General features: G+C 45.6%; 3 protein-coding genes across 8 annotated transcripts in view; 1 reads left to right on the top strand and 2 right to left on the bottom strand.

Annotated features, from left to right (window-relative positions):
* Positions 1–1482: 1482 nt before the first annotated feature.
* TENT5C (terminal nucleotidyltransferase 5C) lies at positions 1483–5875 on the bottom strand. Its single transcript, XM_080598024.1, has 2 exons — positions 5801–5875; positions 1483–3643 (listed from the first exon to the last, which is right to left on the bottom strand). The coding sequence occupies exon 2, from the start codon at positions 3615–3617 to the stop codon at positions 2445–2447; it is 1173 nt and encodes a 390-aa protein (XP_080454150.1). The 5' UTR covers positions 3618–3643; positions 5801–5875; the 3' UTR covers positions 1483–2444.
* A 4047-nt stretch (positions 5876–9922) lies between these two features.
* DUSP12 (dual specificity phosphatase 12) lies at positions 9923–16447 on the top strand. 3 transcript variants are annotated; one of them, XR_013952985.1, is made up of 6 exons: positions 9923–13107; positions 13201–13314; positions 13415–13514; positions 14537–14633; positions 15329–15520; positions 16114–16447. XR_013952985.1 is itself a non-coding variant. In XM_080598017.1 (6 exons), the coding sequence occupies exons 1-6, from the start codon at positions 12514–12516 to the stop codon at positions 16273–16275; spliced, it is 1254 nt and encodes a 417-aa protein (XP_080454143.1). In that variant the 5' UTR covers positions 11494–12513; the 3' UTR covers positions 16276–16447. The 3 variants fall into 3 exon arrangements, 2 of the variants coding, with proteins under 2 accessions (XP_080454143.1, XP_080454144.1); XM_080598017.1 differs by having other exon boundaries at positions 11494–13107; positions 15334–15520; XM_080598018.1 differs by having other exon boundaries at positions 12802–13107; positions 13396–13514; positions 15334–15520.
* A 629-nt stretch (positions 16448–17076) lies between these two features.
* Positions 17077–20376, bottom strand: part of ATP6V1A (ATPase H+ transporting V1 subunit A) — a 31126-nt gene continuing 27826 nt past the window's right edge. For all 4 annotated transcript variants that reach the window (XM_080597986.1, XM_080597984.1, XM_080597987.1 and 1 more), the window contains exon 15: positions 17077–19336. In XM_080597986.1, coding sequence (XP_080454112.1) covers positions 19244–19336 — 93 coding nt within the window. In that variant the 3' untranslated portion in view covers positions 17077–19243. The remainder of the gene's footprint in view (positions 19337–20376) is intronic.

Genomic DNA, 20376 nt, shown 5'->3' with positions numbered 1-20376 from the left:
AGAAAGTTCCTAAAGATCAGCCATGAGATTTCCTAAAGATAAGCTGTGAGATCCTGTAAGACATGAGTGTAAGCTATTTGAAACGAAAATCAAACATGTCCCTCTAGGCACTGGTTTCATTCTGCAGTGGGCATAGCTTTTTTTAAAGCCAACTGAAGCTATTTAAGAGATGAGAGCAACTAAACTTTCAAAAAGACTTCCTCCCTTCTGGTGATACTCTGTACTGGTCCAAGTATTGCTCCTCATGCAGAAGTTACTCATTCTGGCAGTAAGCTTGTCTAAGTTTGACATACATGACAACACCAGCAATTTGTTAGTTTTTTTAAAAAGCCTTCCAACTAGTGTCTTGGGTGAGATGTACCTTGCCTGTATGCTACTCCAAGTCCAAGCCACAGTTTATGTAAAAGAATAGATTTACTTTTAAATTCAACTACTTTGGCAGACTATTCAAGAGCCTTCAATAATAAAAAAGCCACCAAACTATTTGCTACTGAAGATGCTTACAAGACTGTTGAAGAAGTTACCCTAAAGCATACCTGGCTACAGCCTGCTTCCTCAATTGCATCCCTCCCTGCCTTCTTAAGCTAAATGAAGGAAACAGTAGCTCTGCTGCTGTACTAATGTGGTCTTCATGAATCAGTTATGTTGCAAATTGTCCCACTTTTCATAACTAGAAGTCTTTGGTCCTACCAAGAATAAGCAGTTTTTCACTGCCAGGTAAGTGCTGCACTGCTACTGTTTTCTACTTCTATTATCAGCTATAGGAGTTTCATCTGCTTTCTGCTTTACCTTCTACACATAAATCATTTGTTTGATTCAGCACTTTGACTTCTAGCTGTCTGCATGAGCTTGTGAGACCAAAGAAGGGTTAGCAATTAAGTATCCTTAAACATTGCACCAGTACATATTAAGTATCTCAACAGTTTGCCTTTCTAGTTCTATACCTCTTTCTGTTTCTAGTACTTCTCTGGTTAAGCAAAGGAACCTCAAGATCATTTGCTATATGTATTTTTTTATTGCAGTTCAGTGAAAAAGTCTTCCAGTCAGTTTCTAGTACTGCTGCATACAGAACCGTGGAACTCTCAACCATCCTTATAAAGCACAGGAGCATCAAAGCAGGAAGTTCAGCACATACCCTTTAAGAAGGTCAGCCTCCAAGGGAGTACACACTCTTTCAGAGGCTATTCTGAAAATAGGGGTAGACTTTCACTACACACAGCCTCTGTGGAAAGCTCTGCTTAGGGTTTATATACATGAAGTGAAGGTTAAGACTGCTAAAGACAAAGATCTTGACTTTAACCTCCCAAAATACTATCTCATACAGTGACCAAGTGATAGTGATAAGCCAGTAAGCTTAACCCTTAAGAAGAGACAAAGGCAAGCCTTCAGGACCTCCTGAATTTGTACAAGAAAAAAATCCTTAGGAGGCACTTCAGGAATTTATACTGTGACAGACGTGCACATCAGACTACAAGTTAGTGGTTTGTTTTTTTTTTTTTGCCTGCTGTGGACCCATGAGGAAGAAAGTTAAGTCACACTTCAGTATAAGAGCTGCGCTACTTTCCAACTGTGCTAATAACTGTTTTGAAAGATACAAAGACTTTATCTTAAGCCTATACTTAATAGTATTTTCCCATCTTCACCATTCAAACAGCGGTTCCAATTTAAGGTTTTAATGCCTTATTCCAAGGACTTAGTAATTTTTTAAATCAGGTTTTGGTACATGTTTAGACAAGCCACCTTCCATCCCTTTTTGTACTCAAGAAAAGTTTAGCCAGCTCATGCTTTAGGGACAGATTTACTAATTCATCTTCAACTTCCAAGATGTTATCTTGAACTTGAGGCAGGACCACACACACCCATGTACTACAGGAAAGAACCTTTAGGCCCTCTACAAGAGGGACAATATCCATACCGTTATCAGTTCTACACAGCCAGAAAGTAGAAGCAGCCCAAGCATGACACAAGCCCACTCTTGCACAATTAGTTCAATAGAAAGCTGACTAAAAATTGAACTGAGGAAGTATAAAGTAATGAGATTAGGCAATAGAAAGCAGAGTTTTGGATCAACTTCTGCTCTGCACAAGACATTTTCCAGTCTTTGCTCTATTAACTAACACAGTTTACTGAATACTCCACTTAGATGACATGTTAACAGCTATTTCCAAGACTGGTACCTAGTTTTGTAACTATTCCTCTAACATTTGGCTGCTGGTTCTCTTCTCCCAGTGAGGAGGTAATAAGGCTTCTTGGCATTTGTAGAGATATATTGAAAAGGTTCTTCACACATCACCTGGCTGTGTATTCCTACCGCACACCAGGAAATGGATAGTCCAACAGTCATATTTATTAGAAAGCCTCCAACCGGCAGTCATTACTTGTATATATACACTCGGCAACTTGGCTTTTAGTAGCCTCCACTCAAGAACGCTGGAGTGGAACGATCAATTGCAAGGCAACCAAGTCGGGTAGGACTGGCTATATGGCACGGGAGCATTTGCAAGGTAGTAGTTGCTGAAGTTCACATCACTAACATAAGGTGCTGGCTGGTAATAACAGGTAACAGTAGTGGCATTAGGGATGATGTTCTGTTCTGCCAGTACTCTGAGTGCCAGCAGAGAAATCAAGTTGAGAGTCTGCCTTCGCTCATGCCCCATGAGACACACAGTGCTCTCATTTACCACTCTGCGCAGAATCATGAGGTAGTCATATTTGCTCCTCTCTTCTTTGGAGAAGTGGTTCTGGAGGTAGGTCTCTAGTTTGCGCTGCTGATCCAGGATGTCTGGGAAGTCTATGAAGAATCGGGAGCACATGTAGCGCTCCAATGTTTTGATCTCATCTTTATCCATGGGCCTGAAGTCTCGCACTAAGAGGTTACTATACTTCAGAAGTCCACCACCTCGGATCTCTTCAGGATTTTTGGTAGCTATCAGCTTGTTCTGGAGGTGATCAAAAGCCGCTTCGAAGTCTCCATACATACTCTCCCCAATCACAGTTGGATGGAAGTGCTCTGACATGGGGTTTTCTGAGTAGTCATAGTAGAAAAGCAGGGAATCCAGTATGATTTGGAAAGAGTCCACACTGAACTCGAACTGTCGTCTTATACAGTCCACAAACTTCAGCTCCACGTTCCTACCATGTTTGTTGGAAAGTGATATCAAGCTCCAACGGTCCGATTCTGTTGACACTTTAACTAGCTTCTGGATGTAGGCTTCCTTCAGTGTTACTGGACTGATTTTTAGCTTGCTTACTCCTTCTGGTAAGAAATTCAAGAGGGAGCGCAACACCACATCTCGAACTAACTGAAACTCTGCCTCACTTGGAAGAGAAACTTGAAAAATGAGATCCAGGTCTTTGCATCCCAGACCATTATCCTTGACCAGGACGTGGCCAGCTGCAGAGCCATTCAGACGGACATCATGTACTGCAATGCCTGCTTCATTCAGCCTCCTCCGAACAGTCTGAACAATGTCCTTCAGAGTTATCTTCAGCGTCGGGAAGTTACCTCGTCCATGGATTGGGACCACCTCTGTAAGAACCTCATGCAGACGGCTGACCTGCTCCCAGTTCAGTACGCTGCATGACATGCAGTCTGTATTACTTCCTTTGCTTGCCATGTTAAGGTTTTTCTTCTCCAAAGAAACTGTAAGGAGGTGGGGGAGGAAAAAAAAAACACAAGTTAGACTTTTGGTTTGCACTTCCTAAATATACATCCTATGCTCTGCTTGCTGTCTACATATAGAACCTAAAGAAATAATTCTACCGACTAATGATTATCAGCAAGCCTTTCACCTGAAATGATCCCCTATTTCCCTACTTGTTCAGGCAAAAAATTTAGTTGTCTGTGTCCTTCTTGGTGATGGAGAGTTAAGTACTGCAACACAGCAGTACATTTCAAAGGGAACTTTTTAATGAATAATACAAATAAGCTTTGCCCAGGTTTCCAAGATCTGCAGTACCAGCTGAAGCCAGCAAGAACCATAAGCACAGAACACTTTCAAAAGCTAACATTGAACTTGTTTCATTATAGGTAAAGCTCAAACTTCTCTTGAACTAACACAACAGTGGAAAACACTCAGGTGTTTTAGTTCCAGGGCTTAGAGATCCAATTCACTGAGAGCACTTCAGTTATGCTAGAGACACAAGATAGTTTTTCACAGAAGTTTTTGCTTTCTTAGCCATCCAGTATCTCCCTCTTACAGGCTAAGGAAGAAGTCCACCTTGCTCCTGCAAAAACTATAGGACTTCAGCATCTTGGACAGAATTTCAGCTATAAAGCCAGATAACAGAACTTTTAAATTTGCATTCCAGTCTGTAAGCTATTCTTTTTCAGATACACTACATAATCAAATTACCTTTTGGGCAATATTCCTACTTTCCCTGACCTTTTACTCATTTGTGGAGGGAAAACAAGCTCGTAAGAGCTGGCATATATTCAGATGGGATTAAGGCACACATGTCAGCTTTACACTAAGGACTTAAGAACCTCAATGACCAGATTTTGTCACAGCCTAGTCCAAGCTTTAGCACTTTAAGGGGAGCTGTCCCATCTCTTGTAATGGTTGAGCAGATATTCTCTTGTACTTCAGTGGCTTGTTTTGAAGTATGTCAGTACTTCTGTAAGCTCTACAGTCATGCAATTCCAACTGGAGTTAATACACTTTCCTGTTTTAAGTGTTCCAGCTTTCTATTGTGGCCAGGTGCTCCCTGACAGCTACAGACTGAGGTCTCACCTTCATCTGCCCCAAGTACTTGTGAAGGCTGCACTGGCAGCCGCCAAGGTCAGACTACTCAGACTTAGCGCGGTTAACTCTTGCCTACCATGAAGTGTTTAAAAAACAACCATACTGTTTCCCAACATGAATCAGCGCTGCGTACGGAACACTTTAAGCAAGATTCAAGCAGCAGCTATTGTTATCTCTTGCTTGTCACCCTCCACCTTTTAACTCCCAAGAAGCTCATTTGATCTGTCACCTCTAAGAACACAGTCAAATCCTAAAGCAGACAAACAGCAATGTAAAAGTGCTCCGGGGGAAGCAGTTTCTGTCCTTGGGCATAAGCGGCTGCATATCATATCAGCTTCAGTAGCCATGAAACAAACTTGTGATTCATAAAATAATTAATCCAGGACAAAGCAAGGGTTTCTTCAAACTCAGTACTTAAAGCTCCAACACAGCATAACCCCAGAGGCATCAAGGCTGACAGGAGTTGCCCTCACAGACTTCAGGCATATTAAAATACACTTTCACCTTAAAACACTATCTTCATCAAAAACTTCTGATCGCTACACAACATGGGAGTCTCTCATGACTTCTGGCTCACGCTGCAAGTGCACAGGCTCCTCCTTTCCATCTGTGGGCTCCTTAGCAGCTAAGGCAAGGCACACAGCACACCAAGCAACCAGAGAGGACTTCTCCAGCAGAAGCTTTCCACCCCACCGCCCGCGCTTGGTTCTGCTTGAGCGTTTTTGTGCAGGGGCATTGCGTGCATTGCCGTCCTTGCCAGCACCTGCTAGGGAAGATTTCACCTCCACAGTTCAGGGGAGAGTTTAATTATTGGGCTACCAGCCTAGGAAACCTCTCACTCCGGAATCGCTCGCATGCTTTGCCTACTCTGCGAGATTTAAGTTACTGACAACAGGAGCGAGCGGCTGCCTGCAGCCCCGCCACCGGCTGCGCTCCCCGAGCCTTTATTACCAAAGAAATAATGAACGCGCCTGCCCCAGAGGCTCGCACAGCCTCGCCCGGCGGCCGCAGCGAGGAGCTCCGCGCTCCTCCCGCCCCGTCCCGGCCCCGCTCACCTCAGCCCGGCCCCGCCGCGCCGCCCGGCCCCGCTCCCGCGCACGCCTCCCTGCCCCCTTCGCCCGCCCTTTATGGCCGCGCCGCCGCCCCGCCTCCGCTCCTCCTCCGCCCTGAGGGGCGGCACGGCGGCTTCCAGCCGCACACGGACACACGGACGGACACATGGACGCGGTGCCGAGCCCGAAGAGACGGGGACCGGCTGCCTCAGCCACGGGGAGCCCAACGCCCCAGCGGCTGTCCTGAGGAGACCCCCGGGGCAAACGCCGCCCCCGGTGCGGGCAGGGCGAGGAGCGAGCCCCCGGCGTGAGGGGAGCCGCGGGGCGCTGGTTTAATCGCTTTGAACGCTGAATATGGGGTGGTTTTCCAGCACCGGGTGGGTTAATGGGGTTTGGTTTATGTTCAACAGCCCACACACAGGAGGGAAAGTGACTGGAAAACACGGTCGGGAGTTAGGGAACAAAAACTGCACTTGCTGGTGGAAACCCTCAATATTTGGGCAAAAGAGGTGAAAAGGGATCTGGGATGTTTGCTGTGCACCTAGCAGTGCCACAGCAGTGTTTGCAAAGCATTGGGAAAAACACATCTGGAGTGCTCTTCTGTCATACACGCCAAGGAAAGATGAATTCAAACCTGAGCGCATGCAGAGAGCTGATCTTGTGAGAGGAGACTGAAAAGCTCCTCTTTTCTCAGCAAACAGAAACAGGCTTTCAGCCACCAAAATAAAAGCTGGGCAGGAATATGGGTGGGTTTATTTTGTTTTTGTATTTTTCTCTGTGGGCACACTTGGCATAAGTAACAGGAAACAAGAAGAGCTATTTGAATTAAAGGATAACATCGATTCGAGAATAACAATCAAGACAGGTTATCATCTTTTTGTCTGATGACATCGTCATCCCTTCAGACTATTGCAGTAGAGAGGAAGGGGAGTAAAACTAACTCATTTTAAGATGCGGCTAGATAACAAAATCCATAATACAGTTGTCTGTGGAGTTACAGGGTTGAACTTCTGAATCCAGGACATCTTTTTCAACATTTTTTTTCCTGTGCTTCTGAAACAAGAAAGAGAAATAGGGAACTCAAAAAGGAGTAATAGCAGAAATGACGGAGGCGTAACCACCGGTAAGGAAGTGTCTCACTTGGAGGTTAAAATACTGAATGGTCTCCCCTTTTAAAAAGGTGTTTTCAGCAGTACTTCTGCATCAAATGCCACTGTCTATTTTGGATGGTATATTTTCTGTTCCCTCTTGGGCAAACAGCAATTACATGTTGAAAAAATATTGTTTGTAATACTTATTTGATATCAATAAAGGCAAAGACACTTGTAGTACAATGATATTACAGATGTTAAAATACTGATAAAAGGTTCGTACTTTATTTGTTTAGAAGTTCTTGTTTCACAAAAATGTAAAAACAAAGAGGTGTCTCAACCATATCTTAGACATTGAGTATGCTTCAGTGGAAGTGCAGAGCTCTTTGTAGTGAATTTAAACCTCCTGACAATACGCCTGCTCTTGTCATCCATTGATCATACAGGAAGGCCAGAGGGACTGGATTTTGAAACGCTGTTTAAAACCTGCTGGGGCAGACTCTTGTGTAGGTTGCAGGAGGCGCAAGGAATGCATCTTTGAGTAATGGATGTCTAGGGGAACGAGCCCATTTACCCCTGGCAGGAGCCAGCCTTCTGTTATCCATCTGCATCTGTGCGGTGGATTACGTGAGGATGGAAAACACGGGAATGCACAGCCCACTGGCAAGACGAGAGATTAAAAAGCACAGGCTATCGCACGAGTGCTGTGGCTGCTGAGGGGGTTCTGACCCCGTCCCAGAGCACAGCCACAGTGCCTGACATTTAGGCAGGACTGACTTTCCCACTGTCAGCTCTAACACCAAGCCTAGGGAGAAGTGACAGGAGACAATCGCAGTCTCAGCAAACCCTCCTTTCTTTGAGAACAACTGGGGGACAGATTCTTGCTGAGAGGCACCATCTCCCTCTGCTCCTGGACAATCACCCTCTTGCCCTTCTCCCACAGCTGCTCTGTCCCTCATCTCTGCCTGCAACCCCAGTGCCTCCCCACAGCTATGCTTGCTCCTCTCCTGTCCGTAGCTTCCCTGTGGTGGGTTCCCCTTTGGGACACACTCTGTGGGAACCATTTCAAAGAGTTTTCAGAGAGGATGGGGAAGGAAGAAAGACCAAATGGGTGCTGGGACATTATTGTAACAGAGGGAAAAAAAAAAAAGTCTGGAAACCACCAAAAAAGAGGTAAGTATGAAGTTTTATAAACACAGAGCAACTTGTTCATTTTAATCTAGTAAATAGGGCAGCAAGTTTGGCAGATGAAATGCACTTAAAAACTTGTAAGTCAGCTCAGTGACCTGGCACTGTCAGATTAGTTTCCCTTCGTGATGCATTGCCGAACGTAATGTGTCACTATAAATCTTGCCAGCTGCAACTGTTAAAGCCATAAAGTGAAGTAGGGTTATTAATACACACTAGTAAAAGCTGTCATGCTCTATTCTGTAATTGAGCATCAAATGTGCAGTTGGAAAACATTCCGTTTTGTTTGACATGTGGGGTAACTGCATGTCTGCAGATACTGAGAGCATGGAGACAGGTAAGAACATCCCACTCATGTGGGGTTATTGTGAAATCCTTCTTCAGAGTAACAGAAGCGAGCTCCTCTCTGTGTTAGTAGCTGCCTTTACAAGTCTTTGAGGTTTCCTGTGGGGAGACGCAGCAATCTTTCCTCCCGATGAACAAAAATAGACATGTAAAGTCCTGTATAGACCCACAGGGCCTAATGCTGGGAACAGTAGTGTTTCAGAAATCTGAGGTTAAATTTGCCACTAAAAGCACAGCAACAGCTGAAAGGTTGTCCAAGGAATGAGATGCTACTGTGTAGGGCTCTCCAGCTCCCACCAAGTTTCCGAGCTCAGCAAAAGCTGAGAGGCACTTCTCCAAGAGGCAAGAAATGCCACCAGGGTGCTTCACCAGCAGGACCCATGCAAAGCATGACCTTCAAGTGTCTGCTACATTGAGACCTGAGGACACAGAAACTGAGTCATTGTCTCTCACAAATGTCTCAAGATGTGTTCCCACCTGTTGGCCCTTTCACACACAGCTTTGCTGTGTGCCATCTGTGGGCTACAGACTCTTCTTCTCATGAACTGTCTTGTGTATACTCAAAAATCTGCTTAAAAGCTTGAACGAACAGAGATACTTTTAAGCATGGTGACAAAGTACACTGGCCACATACTTCTGGTTGGGCAGAGACACCTGTGCCTTAATTTGAGCCCCCGGCACTTTTGCTTCTGCAGTAGACCCAGTTTTGCTGATCCGGTTGTGAGGCTCTGGAGTGGGAAGCCCAGGGAAGCCCAGCATTTTCCTTCCCAGCAGTGTTGAGATTTCTCCCACGTCAGCCCTCCCTCGCGATGCATGCTGAGATGGAATGCACTTGCTGGAGCGAGTGGGCAGTGGTCCGTCATCTGAGTTGTTTTTCCTTGCACCTGAGCTTGCCCCAGCTACTTAATTAGTCACACGGTTTCCCAGAACCCGGGGGAGAATGAACTGTTAAAAATTTCGGTGGCATAGGAGAAGACAAAAGCTGAAGAGGGGGAGGCGAAGTGGGGGTTTGCAAATCAAACTGAAAAAAATATTTACTCTATTTTGGGAGTTGTGAGCAAACTCAGGATACATCACCATATGCTCAAGCTGCAGGTGGCAGACAGCAAAGGGGAGTTCACAGAAACAGTGAAGCTGTTTAGGGAGTGCAGCCTCAGTCGTGTGAAGCTCTTGCACACGAATTTTGTACTTTCCCTCACCACAGATTTTCACTTTGAAATTACAGCTTTTTCACATTCCTTCATCATCCATGGCTCTGGGAGCTGATGTACAGGAGTGTAGTGGTCACACCACACCTGTACCAACCCCACAGGCATCAGACAGCAGTCTTCTGCATGTGAGCCCAGTCTGTTGCTTCTGTCACTGTAAAAACAAATGCTACTGGTCACCCCTACAATTTGAAGGCTAACAGACATGATTAACTATCTCTTAGTACTCATACAATACTGACATAAAACTCACAGCCCCTTCAATAACATGTACTTGCCTGCAGACTTTATTCAAATCCCTCAAGAGCTGGATAATCCAGTGTTTTGCCATAGTAGTTTGTTGCAACTGTTAGTTACTTTCACAAATAAAGGTCCACAAAGTTTGATCTGGTTTTAATTTTCACCTATCTTTATTTTCAGTATGCTTTTTTTCTTCCATGCTAGGTTATAGGGTCTTTTATTGAAAAGTTGTCTGAATTCTTTCTTTCTTTCTTTCTTTCGTTCTTTCGTTCTTTATTTTTCCAACAAACCCTTTTCTTCTAGCTGGTGGTAACTGGAAAAGGAGGTTTTGTGCATAATGTAGTTATGTAGTTTAAAATAATCTAAATTACAGCTATCAAAGACTCTCCTAACCCATGCTCAGAGGTCAGGTTTATGCCACTGGGCAGTGAGGCAGCTCAGGGAACTGACCCAGCTGAAAACTGATCCAGCCAAAGAGGTCAAATTCAGCTGGGCTAGCCTGCTAACAGGGCCACCACGCAATCACGTGGGCACCAGCACAAGCATGGGAGGTGAGGCAGGTTGACAGCAAACTTTAAGCTGCCATGGACTTGCACTCTGAGAAGCCTTTGGGCTTACCTAAAGTACAGACACATCTTGGTCTGCTCCATGGGCCACCAGCACTGTGCAGGGAAACTCTACAGCCCTGGAAGCTGCTGTGTCCCAGCACAAGGCTGACAACCAGTGCATGATCCCCACTGGCATGGGTCAGGGAGTCCTTGAAGAGCATGTGGGTGGGTAGCATCTCTGTCAGGATTTCTGCTGTGGCCTGTCCTGCAGCGTGACAGCTGCTCCTCCAAGCCCCAGCTCCATCCACGTCTCTTGGTGGATGGGGATAACAATCTCCCTTCCCACCAGGTTTAATCTCACCCTATCAGGTCTGAGGTGACTGCCAGCCTCACCCCCTCCGTGGCCAGCTGGCATCCTACAATGATCTGAGGGGCCCCTGCAGACTGTTTTTGCAGCAGTTCAGCCTACAGCTGTCTCATACAGAGCTGTGCAAGAACAATCCTCCCAGTGACAGATAATCGGGGCTTTCAGGCTCTCTTATCTCATACAGGGCAGGTAGGGTAAGGTTTCACATCTCACTCTGGGAAGACAGCATTACCATACCTCTTTCTAATGAAACCCAACATTTTTCTTCTGTTTAGAAACTTGCCAAGCAGTCTATGGGCCTTTCTGACTATGCTGGGAAAAACTTGCAGCTACATGCTAGAGATCACTTTAGACAAAGTTTGAGGAAGTAAAGTATCGGGATCTTTTGAGATAAGGAAAGGTTAAGGCTGTAGATGTGTTGCATGGTAATGTTTTCCACAGGTGTCCTGCTAAGGCAGCGCATCTTCCTCTGTGGGAGTAAAAGTGAGTGCTCTGTCTCCTTTCATCATACGGCAGGTCTGAACCCTATGCAGGGCAGAAAAAAGTAGCTGCACCAAGATTTCTGCATTGCTCCATAATCTTCCATGGCTTAACTTGCAATAAATCTTGGAATCAAGGAAGACATGTTGCCTCTGTCTACACTGTATCAGATTTCAGCACCAAATGCAAGTCATGGCCTGGTTAACAGTAAGAGATCAGAACAGAAATCTGGAGTTAGAACTCTCTTGCAGTTTAAAATCTACTTGTTGCATGAGAACCAGCACAAAACAGATAAGCGTGACAGGTTTCAAGCTGGGACAGGCGTTTGATTTTTAGTGGCAAGAAGCTACTCAGAGGTTTTATGCAAGGCCCATGAGGAATTACTTGGTCTGGATTCAGTTTTAGGTTACAGTGAGAAGCATATTCAGTCCATAAGGTGTGTAACAAAAATGTTTACAGGAATGCAAAATCTGTGACAGTAAAAAGGTGCTTATAGTTTGGGTCCCGAATGAGAAGCCTCAGTCTAGAAAGAGTTAAAGCTAACTGCTGGTAGTTTTATTCTGTAAGTCAATTTTACTCCTGCTTATGTGGATGTGATTGTGTAACAGATTTTACAAGTGCACTGATTTTGTTTCCCAGCAGATTTTCTCTGTGGCTGATTTCCTGTAGAAGAACTCAGCTCAGATAAAGAACCCTGCTCACTGTGAGTGCCCTACAAAAGTAACGCACAGGGAATGAAGGGCCCTCACAGCCCTACGGTTTGTTTTAATCTCCAAGCCAGCAATTCACAAACACAAACCTACATACCAGTGTTGGTTCCAGAGGCTTCCTAGATAAATACTCCTCCAGGCCTCCTTTCCTCACTGAATGTAATGGTTATATCACAGGACTACTTTGAGGCAGGATAGCAGAAATCTTAAAAAGTGTAGGTGCTAGGCTTTCCTGCAGTGACTGATCTCACCTTTAATCCGTTTGTCCACTCAGACCCCATTGTTTCAGCAATGTATCAGGAGTTTTATTAATGATGCCTGTTTTCTGAGTATTTGTAAGACCACAATACTTGATGCTTTCATGGTTTTCTCTGTAACTGGAATTCCAGAGCTGGAATGTTCACAGCCTCATCGTAGCACTCGAAAGGCTGGCAGCACTGAACATGTGCCATTTACTACTTCTCCCCTTACAACGCCTTACAAATACAGGTTAAAAAAAAGGGGGGGGGGGGACTGGGGTAGAAGAAGGAGTGCCTCCTATGCTTCCCAATGCCACTCTGTGCCAAAACCCCTTTGGGCAGAAAGGGAAAATGCTATCTGCGGAAAACCTCTACCAAACTCTGTGCATGCCTTCTTTACCAGAAACCATCCTAGGCATACGGAGACCATTCACGCTACCACCACGGCAAAAAGAACCACAGCCCAACACCGAAGCGCGCCGCGGTCTCCGACAGCTGCCAGCCGTCCCTCACACACCCGCACAGGCCCCGTCCCGCCCCCCTCCGCCATTTTGTGGGCGGCCGCCGACGGATGCCGCCATCTTGTGGGCGGCGCCGGGCCGCGGCCATGGCGGGCGCTGCGGCGGAGCCCGGTGTCGGCGGCATGGTGGCGGTGTCGGCGGGGCTCTACGTGGGCGGCGCGGAGTCGTGCTCGTCCCCGGCGTCGCTGGCGGCCGCGGGGGTGGTGGCGGTGGTCACAGTGGACGCGGAGGAGCCGCCGGCGGTGCCGGGGGTGCGGACCCTGCACGTCCGTGCGCGGGACGAGCCCGGCGCCGACCTGCTGAGCCGCCTGGACGAGTGCGCCGCCTTCATCGGCGCGGCGCGGGCGGGCGGCGGGGCCGCCCTCGTCCGCTGGTGAGGGCCGGGGCCGGGGGCTCGGCGGCGGGGCTGGCAGCCCCGGGCGGCGCCGAGGGCCGGCCTCGCCTCGTCCCGCGCCTTCCCTTGCAGCCAGGCCGGGGTGAGCCGCAGCGTGGCCGTGGTGACCGCCTACCTCATGAAGACGCAGGGGCTCGGCTGGGAGGAGGCGTACGCTGCTGTCAGGGCTGCCAAGCCCGATGCCGAGTGAGTGCCCGGCCGTAAGGGCGGAGTGAGGGGCGCTGCCCCCCGCCCGGCCTCAGCCCGCGCCCCTCTCTCTCACCGCAGGGTGAACCCGGGCTTCCAGGGGCAGCTGAAGCTCTACGAGGCCATGGGCTGCACGGTGGACAGCGGCAGCGCCCTGTACAAGCGGTACCGCCTGCAGATGCTCAGGGAGAGGTACCCCGGTGAGTGGGGGAGCCGGGGGGGCTGTGGGAGCGCCGCCCCTGCCAGTGGCGCTCGAGCTGGAGGTGAAACTTGCCGCTGTGGTCTCCCAAAGGCCTGGGTGGCTGATGCTGGGTGATCACAGCATCATACGGTTTTTCTGCTCTGTGCTTTTTTGCCCCACGGACCGCACCAGGCATCCGGGTGGGTCTTTCTGATGTGTGGTTACTTTAAGTTACCGTTGTTAGCAGTTTTAAGTCATGTGCCCCCATCTGTGGTTTCTGAACTGTGTTGCTGTGGTTTGTGACTGTCTTTAACTAGCTGTGCATCAGGAAGATCTCATGTGTCTTGTGTGCTGTAGGAGGGCAGCATATGAGTATGGTGGTGGGACACGGTTCAGAGATCATTTAAAAAAAAAACCACACTAATTTCAGAGCCTGTTTGATGTCTTTCTGCATGGACAGCAAACCAGTGGATGTCCTTCCGTAGGACATCTCAGGTGGGACGAGCATCTGTCCTTAAATGCACACAAGCACATCAGAATTACGCCACTTTACAGACTCAGCTCAGTGTTTGTTGACTGTGAGTACTGCGCTCAAAGTAGCTGGGCATAGTAGTTTGTCTGGCCTTGAGCTGGCCAGACAAACGTTCATATCATATTGTCTCATCAGTGGGAGAAAACAGGGTATTTGAGGTGTGTCTGAGAAATGAATCTGTGATGAACTGTTCTCTAACAATTCCTCCTATGCTTTTATTTCCTGTTTAAATGAGAACACAGAGCAAAAGGCAACTAATTTACCTTTGTTAAGGCCACATTATAGATTTCATTTCACTGTGCTAAGTGAATCCCAGTCTGAGTGTGGTGGGATGAGGCTGTTTTAGTTTGAGCTTACCTAATGGAATGGTTGAGTGAACAAAGTAATGTGAAGAAAGTAGCTTTTACATACGGTGACTGGGGCAGAGGCATAGTGCTCTCTTCTCCCACTGTAATGCGTATCATGGCTTTATTGATCTGATTCGCAACTTAATATTGTCTGCTTTGCAGAACTTCAAGACTTACCTCGAGAAGTCTTCGCTGATGATCCAACCAATATGTGTCAAACACTGAACACAGAGGTTCTCTACAGATGCAGGAAATGCAGGTATTGAACCATTCATATTTCCCACAACATAGCATTTTGAAATGATCTCAAGAGGAAAATAGCCTGTGTAAATCAGTGGGTATGTCATTATTGTTAGAACAGGGATAAGATCTTGCGTAAATTTCCATATAGCATATGCCACAGAAATTAAACAGAAGTAAATTGTGAAATACAAAACTTGAAGTTGAACAGCACTTGTGCAGCCTAGCTCATCACATTGTACGGGAAGGTATAATTCTGCTTGGCTTTGTGAAGTTGCTTGCTCTGAAACTGTAATTTCTAGTTTGTTTTTGAAAATCATGTTCTCCAGAAAAAGACTTGACTCAATTTTAACTACTTTTTATGGATTATAAAGTAAAATACAAAGTCCTGCTGCTTCTTAGATGTAGATTTTTTTCAAGCATATGAGCTTAGATTTTAAATTTCAGTAGGTGGGAACTATTTTAAAAAAGATCTATGTAGGAAACAGCATATAGCTGAAAACTACACAAATTGTAAGTTTTGCTAAGAAGCAGACCTAAACAGTCAGTACCTCCTGACTTTTCAGACTAAATGAAAAGAATGTAGGATATGTAATCCTATTTATTTACATATTGTCAAAAGGTTTGTGTACCTGTGCTCCACTGTCTGTAAGTTTCCCCAGTAAAAACAAGCATTTTACTTTTTCTTGCTTTTTCCCCCCTTCTGTCGTGGAGGACAGGCGCTCTCTATTCCGTAGTTCCAGCATTTTGTCCCATGTGGAAGGAGATGGACCAACAGCCTTTGTTCACAAGAGAATAACGGAGTCAGCGCAACTTTGTGGTGGTGGCCCTGATAAGTGTACCTCTTACTTCATTGAGCCCGTGCAGTGGATGGAGCCAGCGTTACTAGGAGTCATGGAAGGACAGGTGAATGTGCTCTATTTTTGTTTGTTTTTTGCCAAGACAAAACAAACTTGCTATTCCCTCATGTGAAGGTCCCCACCCACTGTCCTAGGTCTCCCAGCCTCTCCCGAATCAATTTTGCAGATTACAGACAGATTCTCAAATGTGAAATATCCTTTTATAAGGAAATGAGCTAGAGATCTTGTTGGCCTGAGAACACTAGCAAGGGTGTTGGACAAGGATATTCTGGTGTTTGCTTTTAGTATGAGAACGGGTTTGTGAGACTTACAAAGCCTGCTGTGGTCTCAGGCTGACTGAGGCTTTCTGATGTCCAAGAGACTGGCATAACTCCTGGAACCAAACCAGGTCTGATTAGCTGCATTTCCACGCCATCCCTTCTGCCAGCACAGCTGTCTCCTGCGCCCTAGGGCATGGCAAGCACCAGCCTATTTAGCTTTCTTTTTTTGCCTGTTTTTCAGACTGTTTTTCTGTGAAATGATACATGGGAAGGAGCTGGCTTAGTGCAGGTTGCCATAACTTAATGTACCACAGAATTACATTTTACATAGAACTACATCTGAATGCAGCTTATAACAGTTCATTTGTTTTTCTTGCAGCTTCTGTGTCCCAAATGCACATCTAAGCTGGGCTCCTTTAGCTGGCGGGGTGAGCAGTGTTCTTGTGGCCGCTGGGTGACTCCTGCCTTCCAGATTCACAAAAGTAGAGTGGATGAAGTGAGAACGCTGCCAGTTGGTAACCTCCTCACTGCCAAAACCTGAACTCATCACGCCTCTTGATGGACTTCTAAACAACCACAGAGAAATGCTGGGTAGCCTGGGATTGCCGGAACTGAGGTTGTGACTCGCACCCCCTTTGTAATACAATGGAATTACTTGAACCTCCTCAATTCTCACTTTCAGTATCTCTAATACATGATGTATATGCATGTGTATATATGTGTGTGTGTATATATATATATATGTATATATATGTATAAAGGCAAAGCATGTCCCTTAAAGGGGTGTTGCAGAGTGGTCAAAGATGTACAGAAATGTGCATGTGAGTGAGAATATACTATTTACAGAAGGTCTCAAATCCTTATATAGGAAGAACATTACCACGTTAGTTTAAGGGTGTGGACAATAGCGCTACTAATCTGATACAGGAGTTCAGAACAATTTACCTAAAACAGGCATCTCAGATTTTAAGAGGGATATATTCCACAACATGATGTACAAGGCATGGAGATACTTCAAGGCTTAGTAATGGTGCCAATGTTAAGGCACTTCACAAGGTGTTGCATTAGCATGTGTCACAGCAAGATCACAGTTATACTTCTATTACAATAAAGCACATACACTGCAACATGACACTTTTCAGATGATGTCTGAGGAGATTGTGTAAGCTACTGGAGTGGGGGAACTGAGTAAAGTGCCCCTGCTAAGTTTATTCCAAGTTGATTTAGAAAGACCCCAAAAGTAAGATTTTTAAAGGAAGGTGTATGCTTTGCTTATGGTATGCTGTGAACACCACTGTGGCACAGCTTTGGTTTGACATCAGAAAATGGGATGGGTAGGAGCTACATTAAATCCATTTTATTCTCATTGACTTCAACAATTTTTTAATCTTTTTTTACACAATTTCCAGCAACATACATTATGAAATATACAAGATAAAGTAGGCGGCTGGGTTCTGCCCATCATTTCATTCCTCCCACTTCTGTGGAGGGAAGACTTGCAGTACACAGTGAACATCAGAATCTCAACACTGAAAACTGAGACACAAAACAAAAAAAAGACAAAAATATATATGAAACTGTTTGAACTGGTCACACGTCAGGGCCAGGTACAGCACAATAAATATTAGAACTGCATTATCTTAGACATCTTCTGTAAAGTTTATAACATCCTCTATTTAAAGAGATAAGAACATCTGTTTTCTAGCATGAAATGCTACATAGTACAGTGCTGAAGGGTATGAACAACGAGGAATCCAGCAAGAGCTTGAGTGGTGACTACTCATTCACACATGCTCATTGTTAAAATAAGCAGCACTCATTGAAAGTTTAGTGAACTGTAAACCTAACCATTCACTACCAGAATACCAGCTGTAGTAGTAGTTTATTTTTGGAGAACCAAGAATAGTAAATCCATTTAAGTTTCGGCTGGGCTTTCCATGGCAAACAGCGAGCTGATACCGTAATGGAAGTGGCAGCATTTGGTCCTTAGCTCCAAGATCCCTTTGCACCATTACTATTCAAAGCTGGCAGCTGGTGGAAAAACACTTCAGTGCAGAATGAACGTTTACACAACCATGCCACTACCAGTGTCATCCACAACAGTTACTGTTTCGTGACCATAACAAGTCAGCAGATGCCAGCCTGGCACAGTGTTGCACGACAAAGAAGTGTTAGATGCTATGTGACACAAGTGAGAGTTCAAAGACTGGAGAAGATGACAGCATCTTTTTCCTCTCTCTGCAGCAATGATAGGAGTGCTGGCACTTGAAGTTCGACAGGAAGGCTGCTCTATGCTCACTCCTCATCTCAAACTAGTTTTGCCAATAAGCAAGCCCAAGACAAAGCAATTTCAGCTGCTTGACAGACTGTGCTTCCAGAGCATAGTGCAGAAGTCACCAGTTTCTCTTGCATCATAATCAAGAAGGCAGAAGTAAATACGCTTTGTACTGTTGACCTTCCTCCTCCTCACCCCCTATCCCCAGAAGCTTAACATCATATAATATTTTTATGCAAGAACTGAGGACCTGTGCCACTGCCAAACAGGCCAAGTTGGCAGAGGTGGAGCGGGAAGGTTAAGCACGTGCTTTTCTTTTCCTAAAGACGACCTGGACACTGCACTGGAGGCAAGTGTTGGTAGAGAGCACCACCTAGGAAGGACTGTATTCCTGGTCCACACGTGGAATCACCACAGCCTGTTATGGCCAGTAGTACGAAGCAGCAGTAACACGCTTCACAAACTAAAGCAGCTGAGTGTTGTGAAATTTTATGGGGTGAGTGGGATGCAAGAAGGCAAAAATCTGCTGGAAACTGAGCACCTATGGCTTTGACTTTAGCTGATGCTCAGTCCAACAGTCCCATCTGTATTAAGTAGGAAAATAAAATTGTTTCTCCAGTGTACAAAAGCATACTGGCTACTTGTACACGCTCATCTTCTAGTCAGTCCTTTCTTGGAGAGAGCCAGAACTACCACAATTCGATAGCGACAGGCTCAGTTGAAGGTCGCAGAAAGGACAGGGTAGTGAAGAACTTTGGTCATCACAGTATGGTCAAAAATTCTGTTTAAGAATAGGGAGTTTCATAATAGTCACTTAGCAAAGTGCTAGACCTAAATGCCCTTACCACTGCCAGCTCAGACCGTACCACATGACTGCATTAAGATCTACACCTCCTCTGCCAGTGCAGCTCAGTTGGTTGGGTCCCAAGGCCAGAGACTGCTTACCAAGAGAGCTGGGAGAGGGCAAGCTGAATTTTTTCCCGCCCTAGAAGTGTACAACAGCATTTCTTCACTCAGCCGGGCCCATTCGCACGTCACTCACCATTTCAGACACACAAAGCAATGCTGAACACAAACTAAGAGGAATGTTTTGTAAAGACACTGAGTATGAACAGGGAAACATAGGGCTATTTATCAACTCAAGTACTGTTGCATCATTCTTGTAAGGTAGGGAAGCAGAGGAGTTGAGATGAGGAATTCAGAGGACAAAACGGAGTGGTCGCAGAGGCCGAGTCTAGTCTTCCAGACTGCGAAACGCATTCTGCATATCCTCAAACAGTTGAGCATAGTCTGCCTTGATTTTTGCTTCACCATCTTTGACAGGGTCCTGGAAAACAACATAGTGGATGAACAGATCAGTCCTGAAAAGCCTCCGGTACTCAAGACAACCCTGCTTTGCCAGTGCTATAGTTTCTTGACCTCAGCATTAACACCTGCTAACTACAGAGCAGGCATTTATAGCTCTGTGTCTGCTTTCTGTCAGTCCTTTGTCTCAGCAACAGCCACAAGATTTAAATCTCATCCACTTTCCACATTCAGCGAGCAGGCAGAGTGGATACTGAACAGAGAATTACTTGCATGAGCAGTGCTTACTTTACCTACTGAAAAGGAACTGATTTGGAGAGGATCCAATAACACTTAGCGTCTTTTTTAATACTGTGTGATCCAAGAGCTGCAGTAATTCATACCAGCTCCTGTCCCGAGAGCAAATGGAGTAAGGTTCTTGTTACTCAGAGAAATGCTCTGCTGTATTTTTTGGGGTGCATTCCTTGTAAATGCAAGAGTTACTTTGCTATCACTCAGATGTTGATCAGTTAATTAAAATGGCCTTGTGAAATCATAACAAGCTCAAGGACATCTTTGAACAGCTGCATGTTCCTCAGAATACCTTTCATGAAGGACAAGGGCAAATACTGTAACAATCAGCCTTGTTCTGAGGCTGCAAGGCCTTCCCTGTAAGAAGCAACAGCAGTCAAGCTATGAAATCTGTTAAATGTCTTCACCATTCTCTTCTCAGCATTATGTTCCTCTAGGTCAACTCAGCTATTGGTAAACACAGAGCACTTACAGCTACGGATTGCATTACCTATCGCTCCAAAGTACACAGACAGCAGGACATTTAAATTCACATGCCTTTTAGGCTGTTGCTCAGGAAACACATTTTTTCTTTCATAACTATCACTGTATTAGAGGGCCACCTCCACATAACATTTTAATTCTACAGATTGCATTTTTCAGTCATGCCTATCCACTGCTATGCTGTATGCCAGGTGTCTTCTAGTGGCCGGGGTTTGTAAATGAAAGTATTACTTCCCCTATTTCCACATAACCAGCTCTCAAGCAAGCTCACATGCCCAAGTGTATCTT

The sequence above is a fragment of the Anser brachyrhynchus genome (genome assembly GCF_964034855.1).
Source record: "Anser brachyrhynchus genome assembly, chromosome: 1".
NCBI lineage: Eukaryota > Metazoa > Chordata > Aves > Anseriformes > Anatidae > Anser > Anser brachyrhynchus.
The sequence above is the reverse complement of the archived record's forward strand: the minus strand, read 5'-3'. Positions and strand labels throughout refer to the sequence as shown.

Coding starts and splice junctions, on each gene's coding strand:
- DUSP12 (XM_080598017.1), top strand. CDS start 12,514: ATGCTTCCCAATGCCACTCTGTGCCAAAACCCCTTTGGGCAGAAAGGG. Junction 13,515..14,536: donor GCTCAGGGAGAGGTACCCCG/GTGAGTGGGGGA, acceptor TCTGCTTTGCAG/AACTTCAAGACTTACCTCGA. Junction 15,521..16,113: donor TAGGAGTCATGGAAGGACAG/GTGAATGTGCTC, acceptor TTTTTCTTGCAG/CTTCTGTGTCCCAAATGCAC.
- TENT5C (XM_080598024.1), bottom strand. CDS start 3,617: ATGGCAAGCAAAGGAAGTAATACAGACTGCATGTCATGCAGCGTACTG.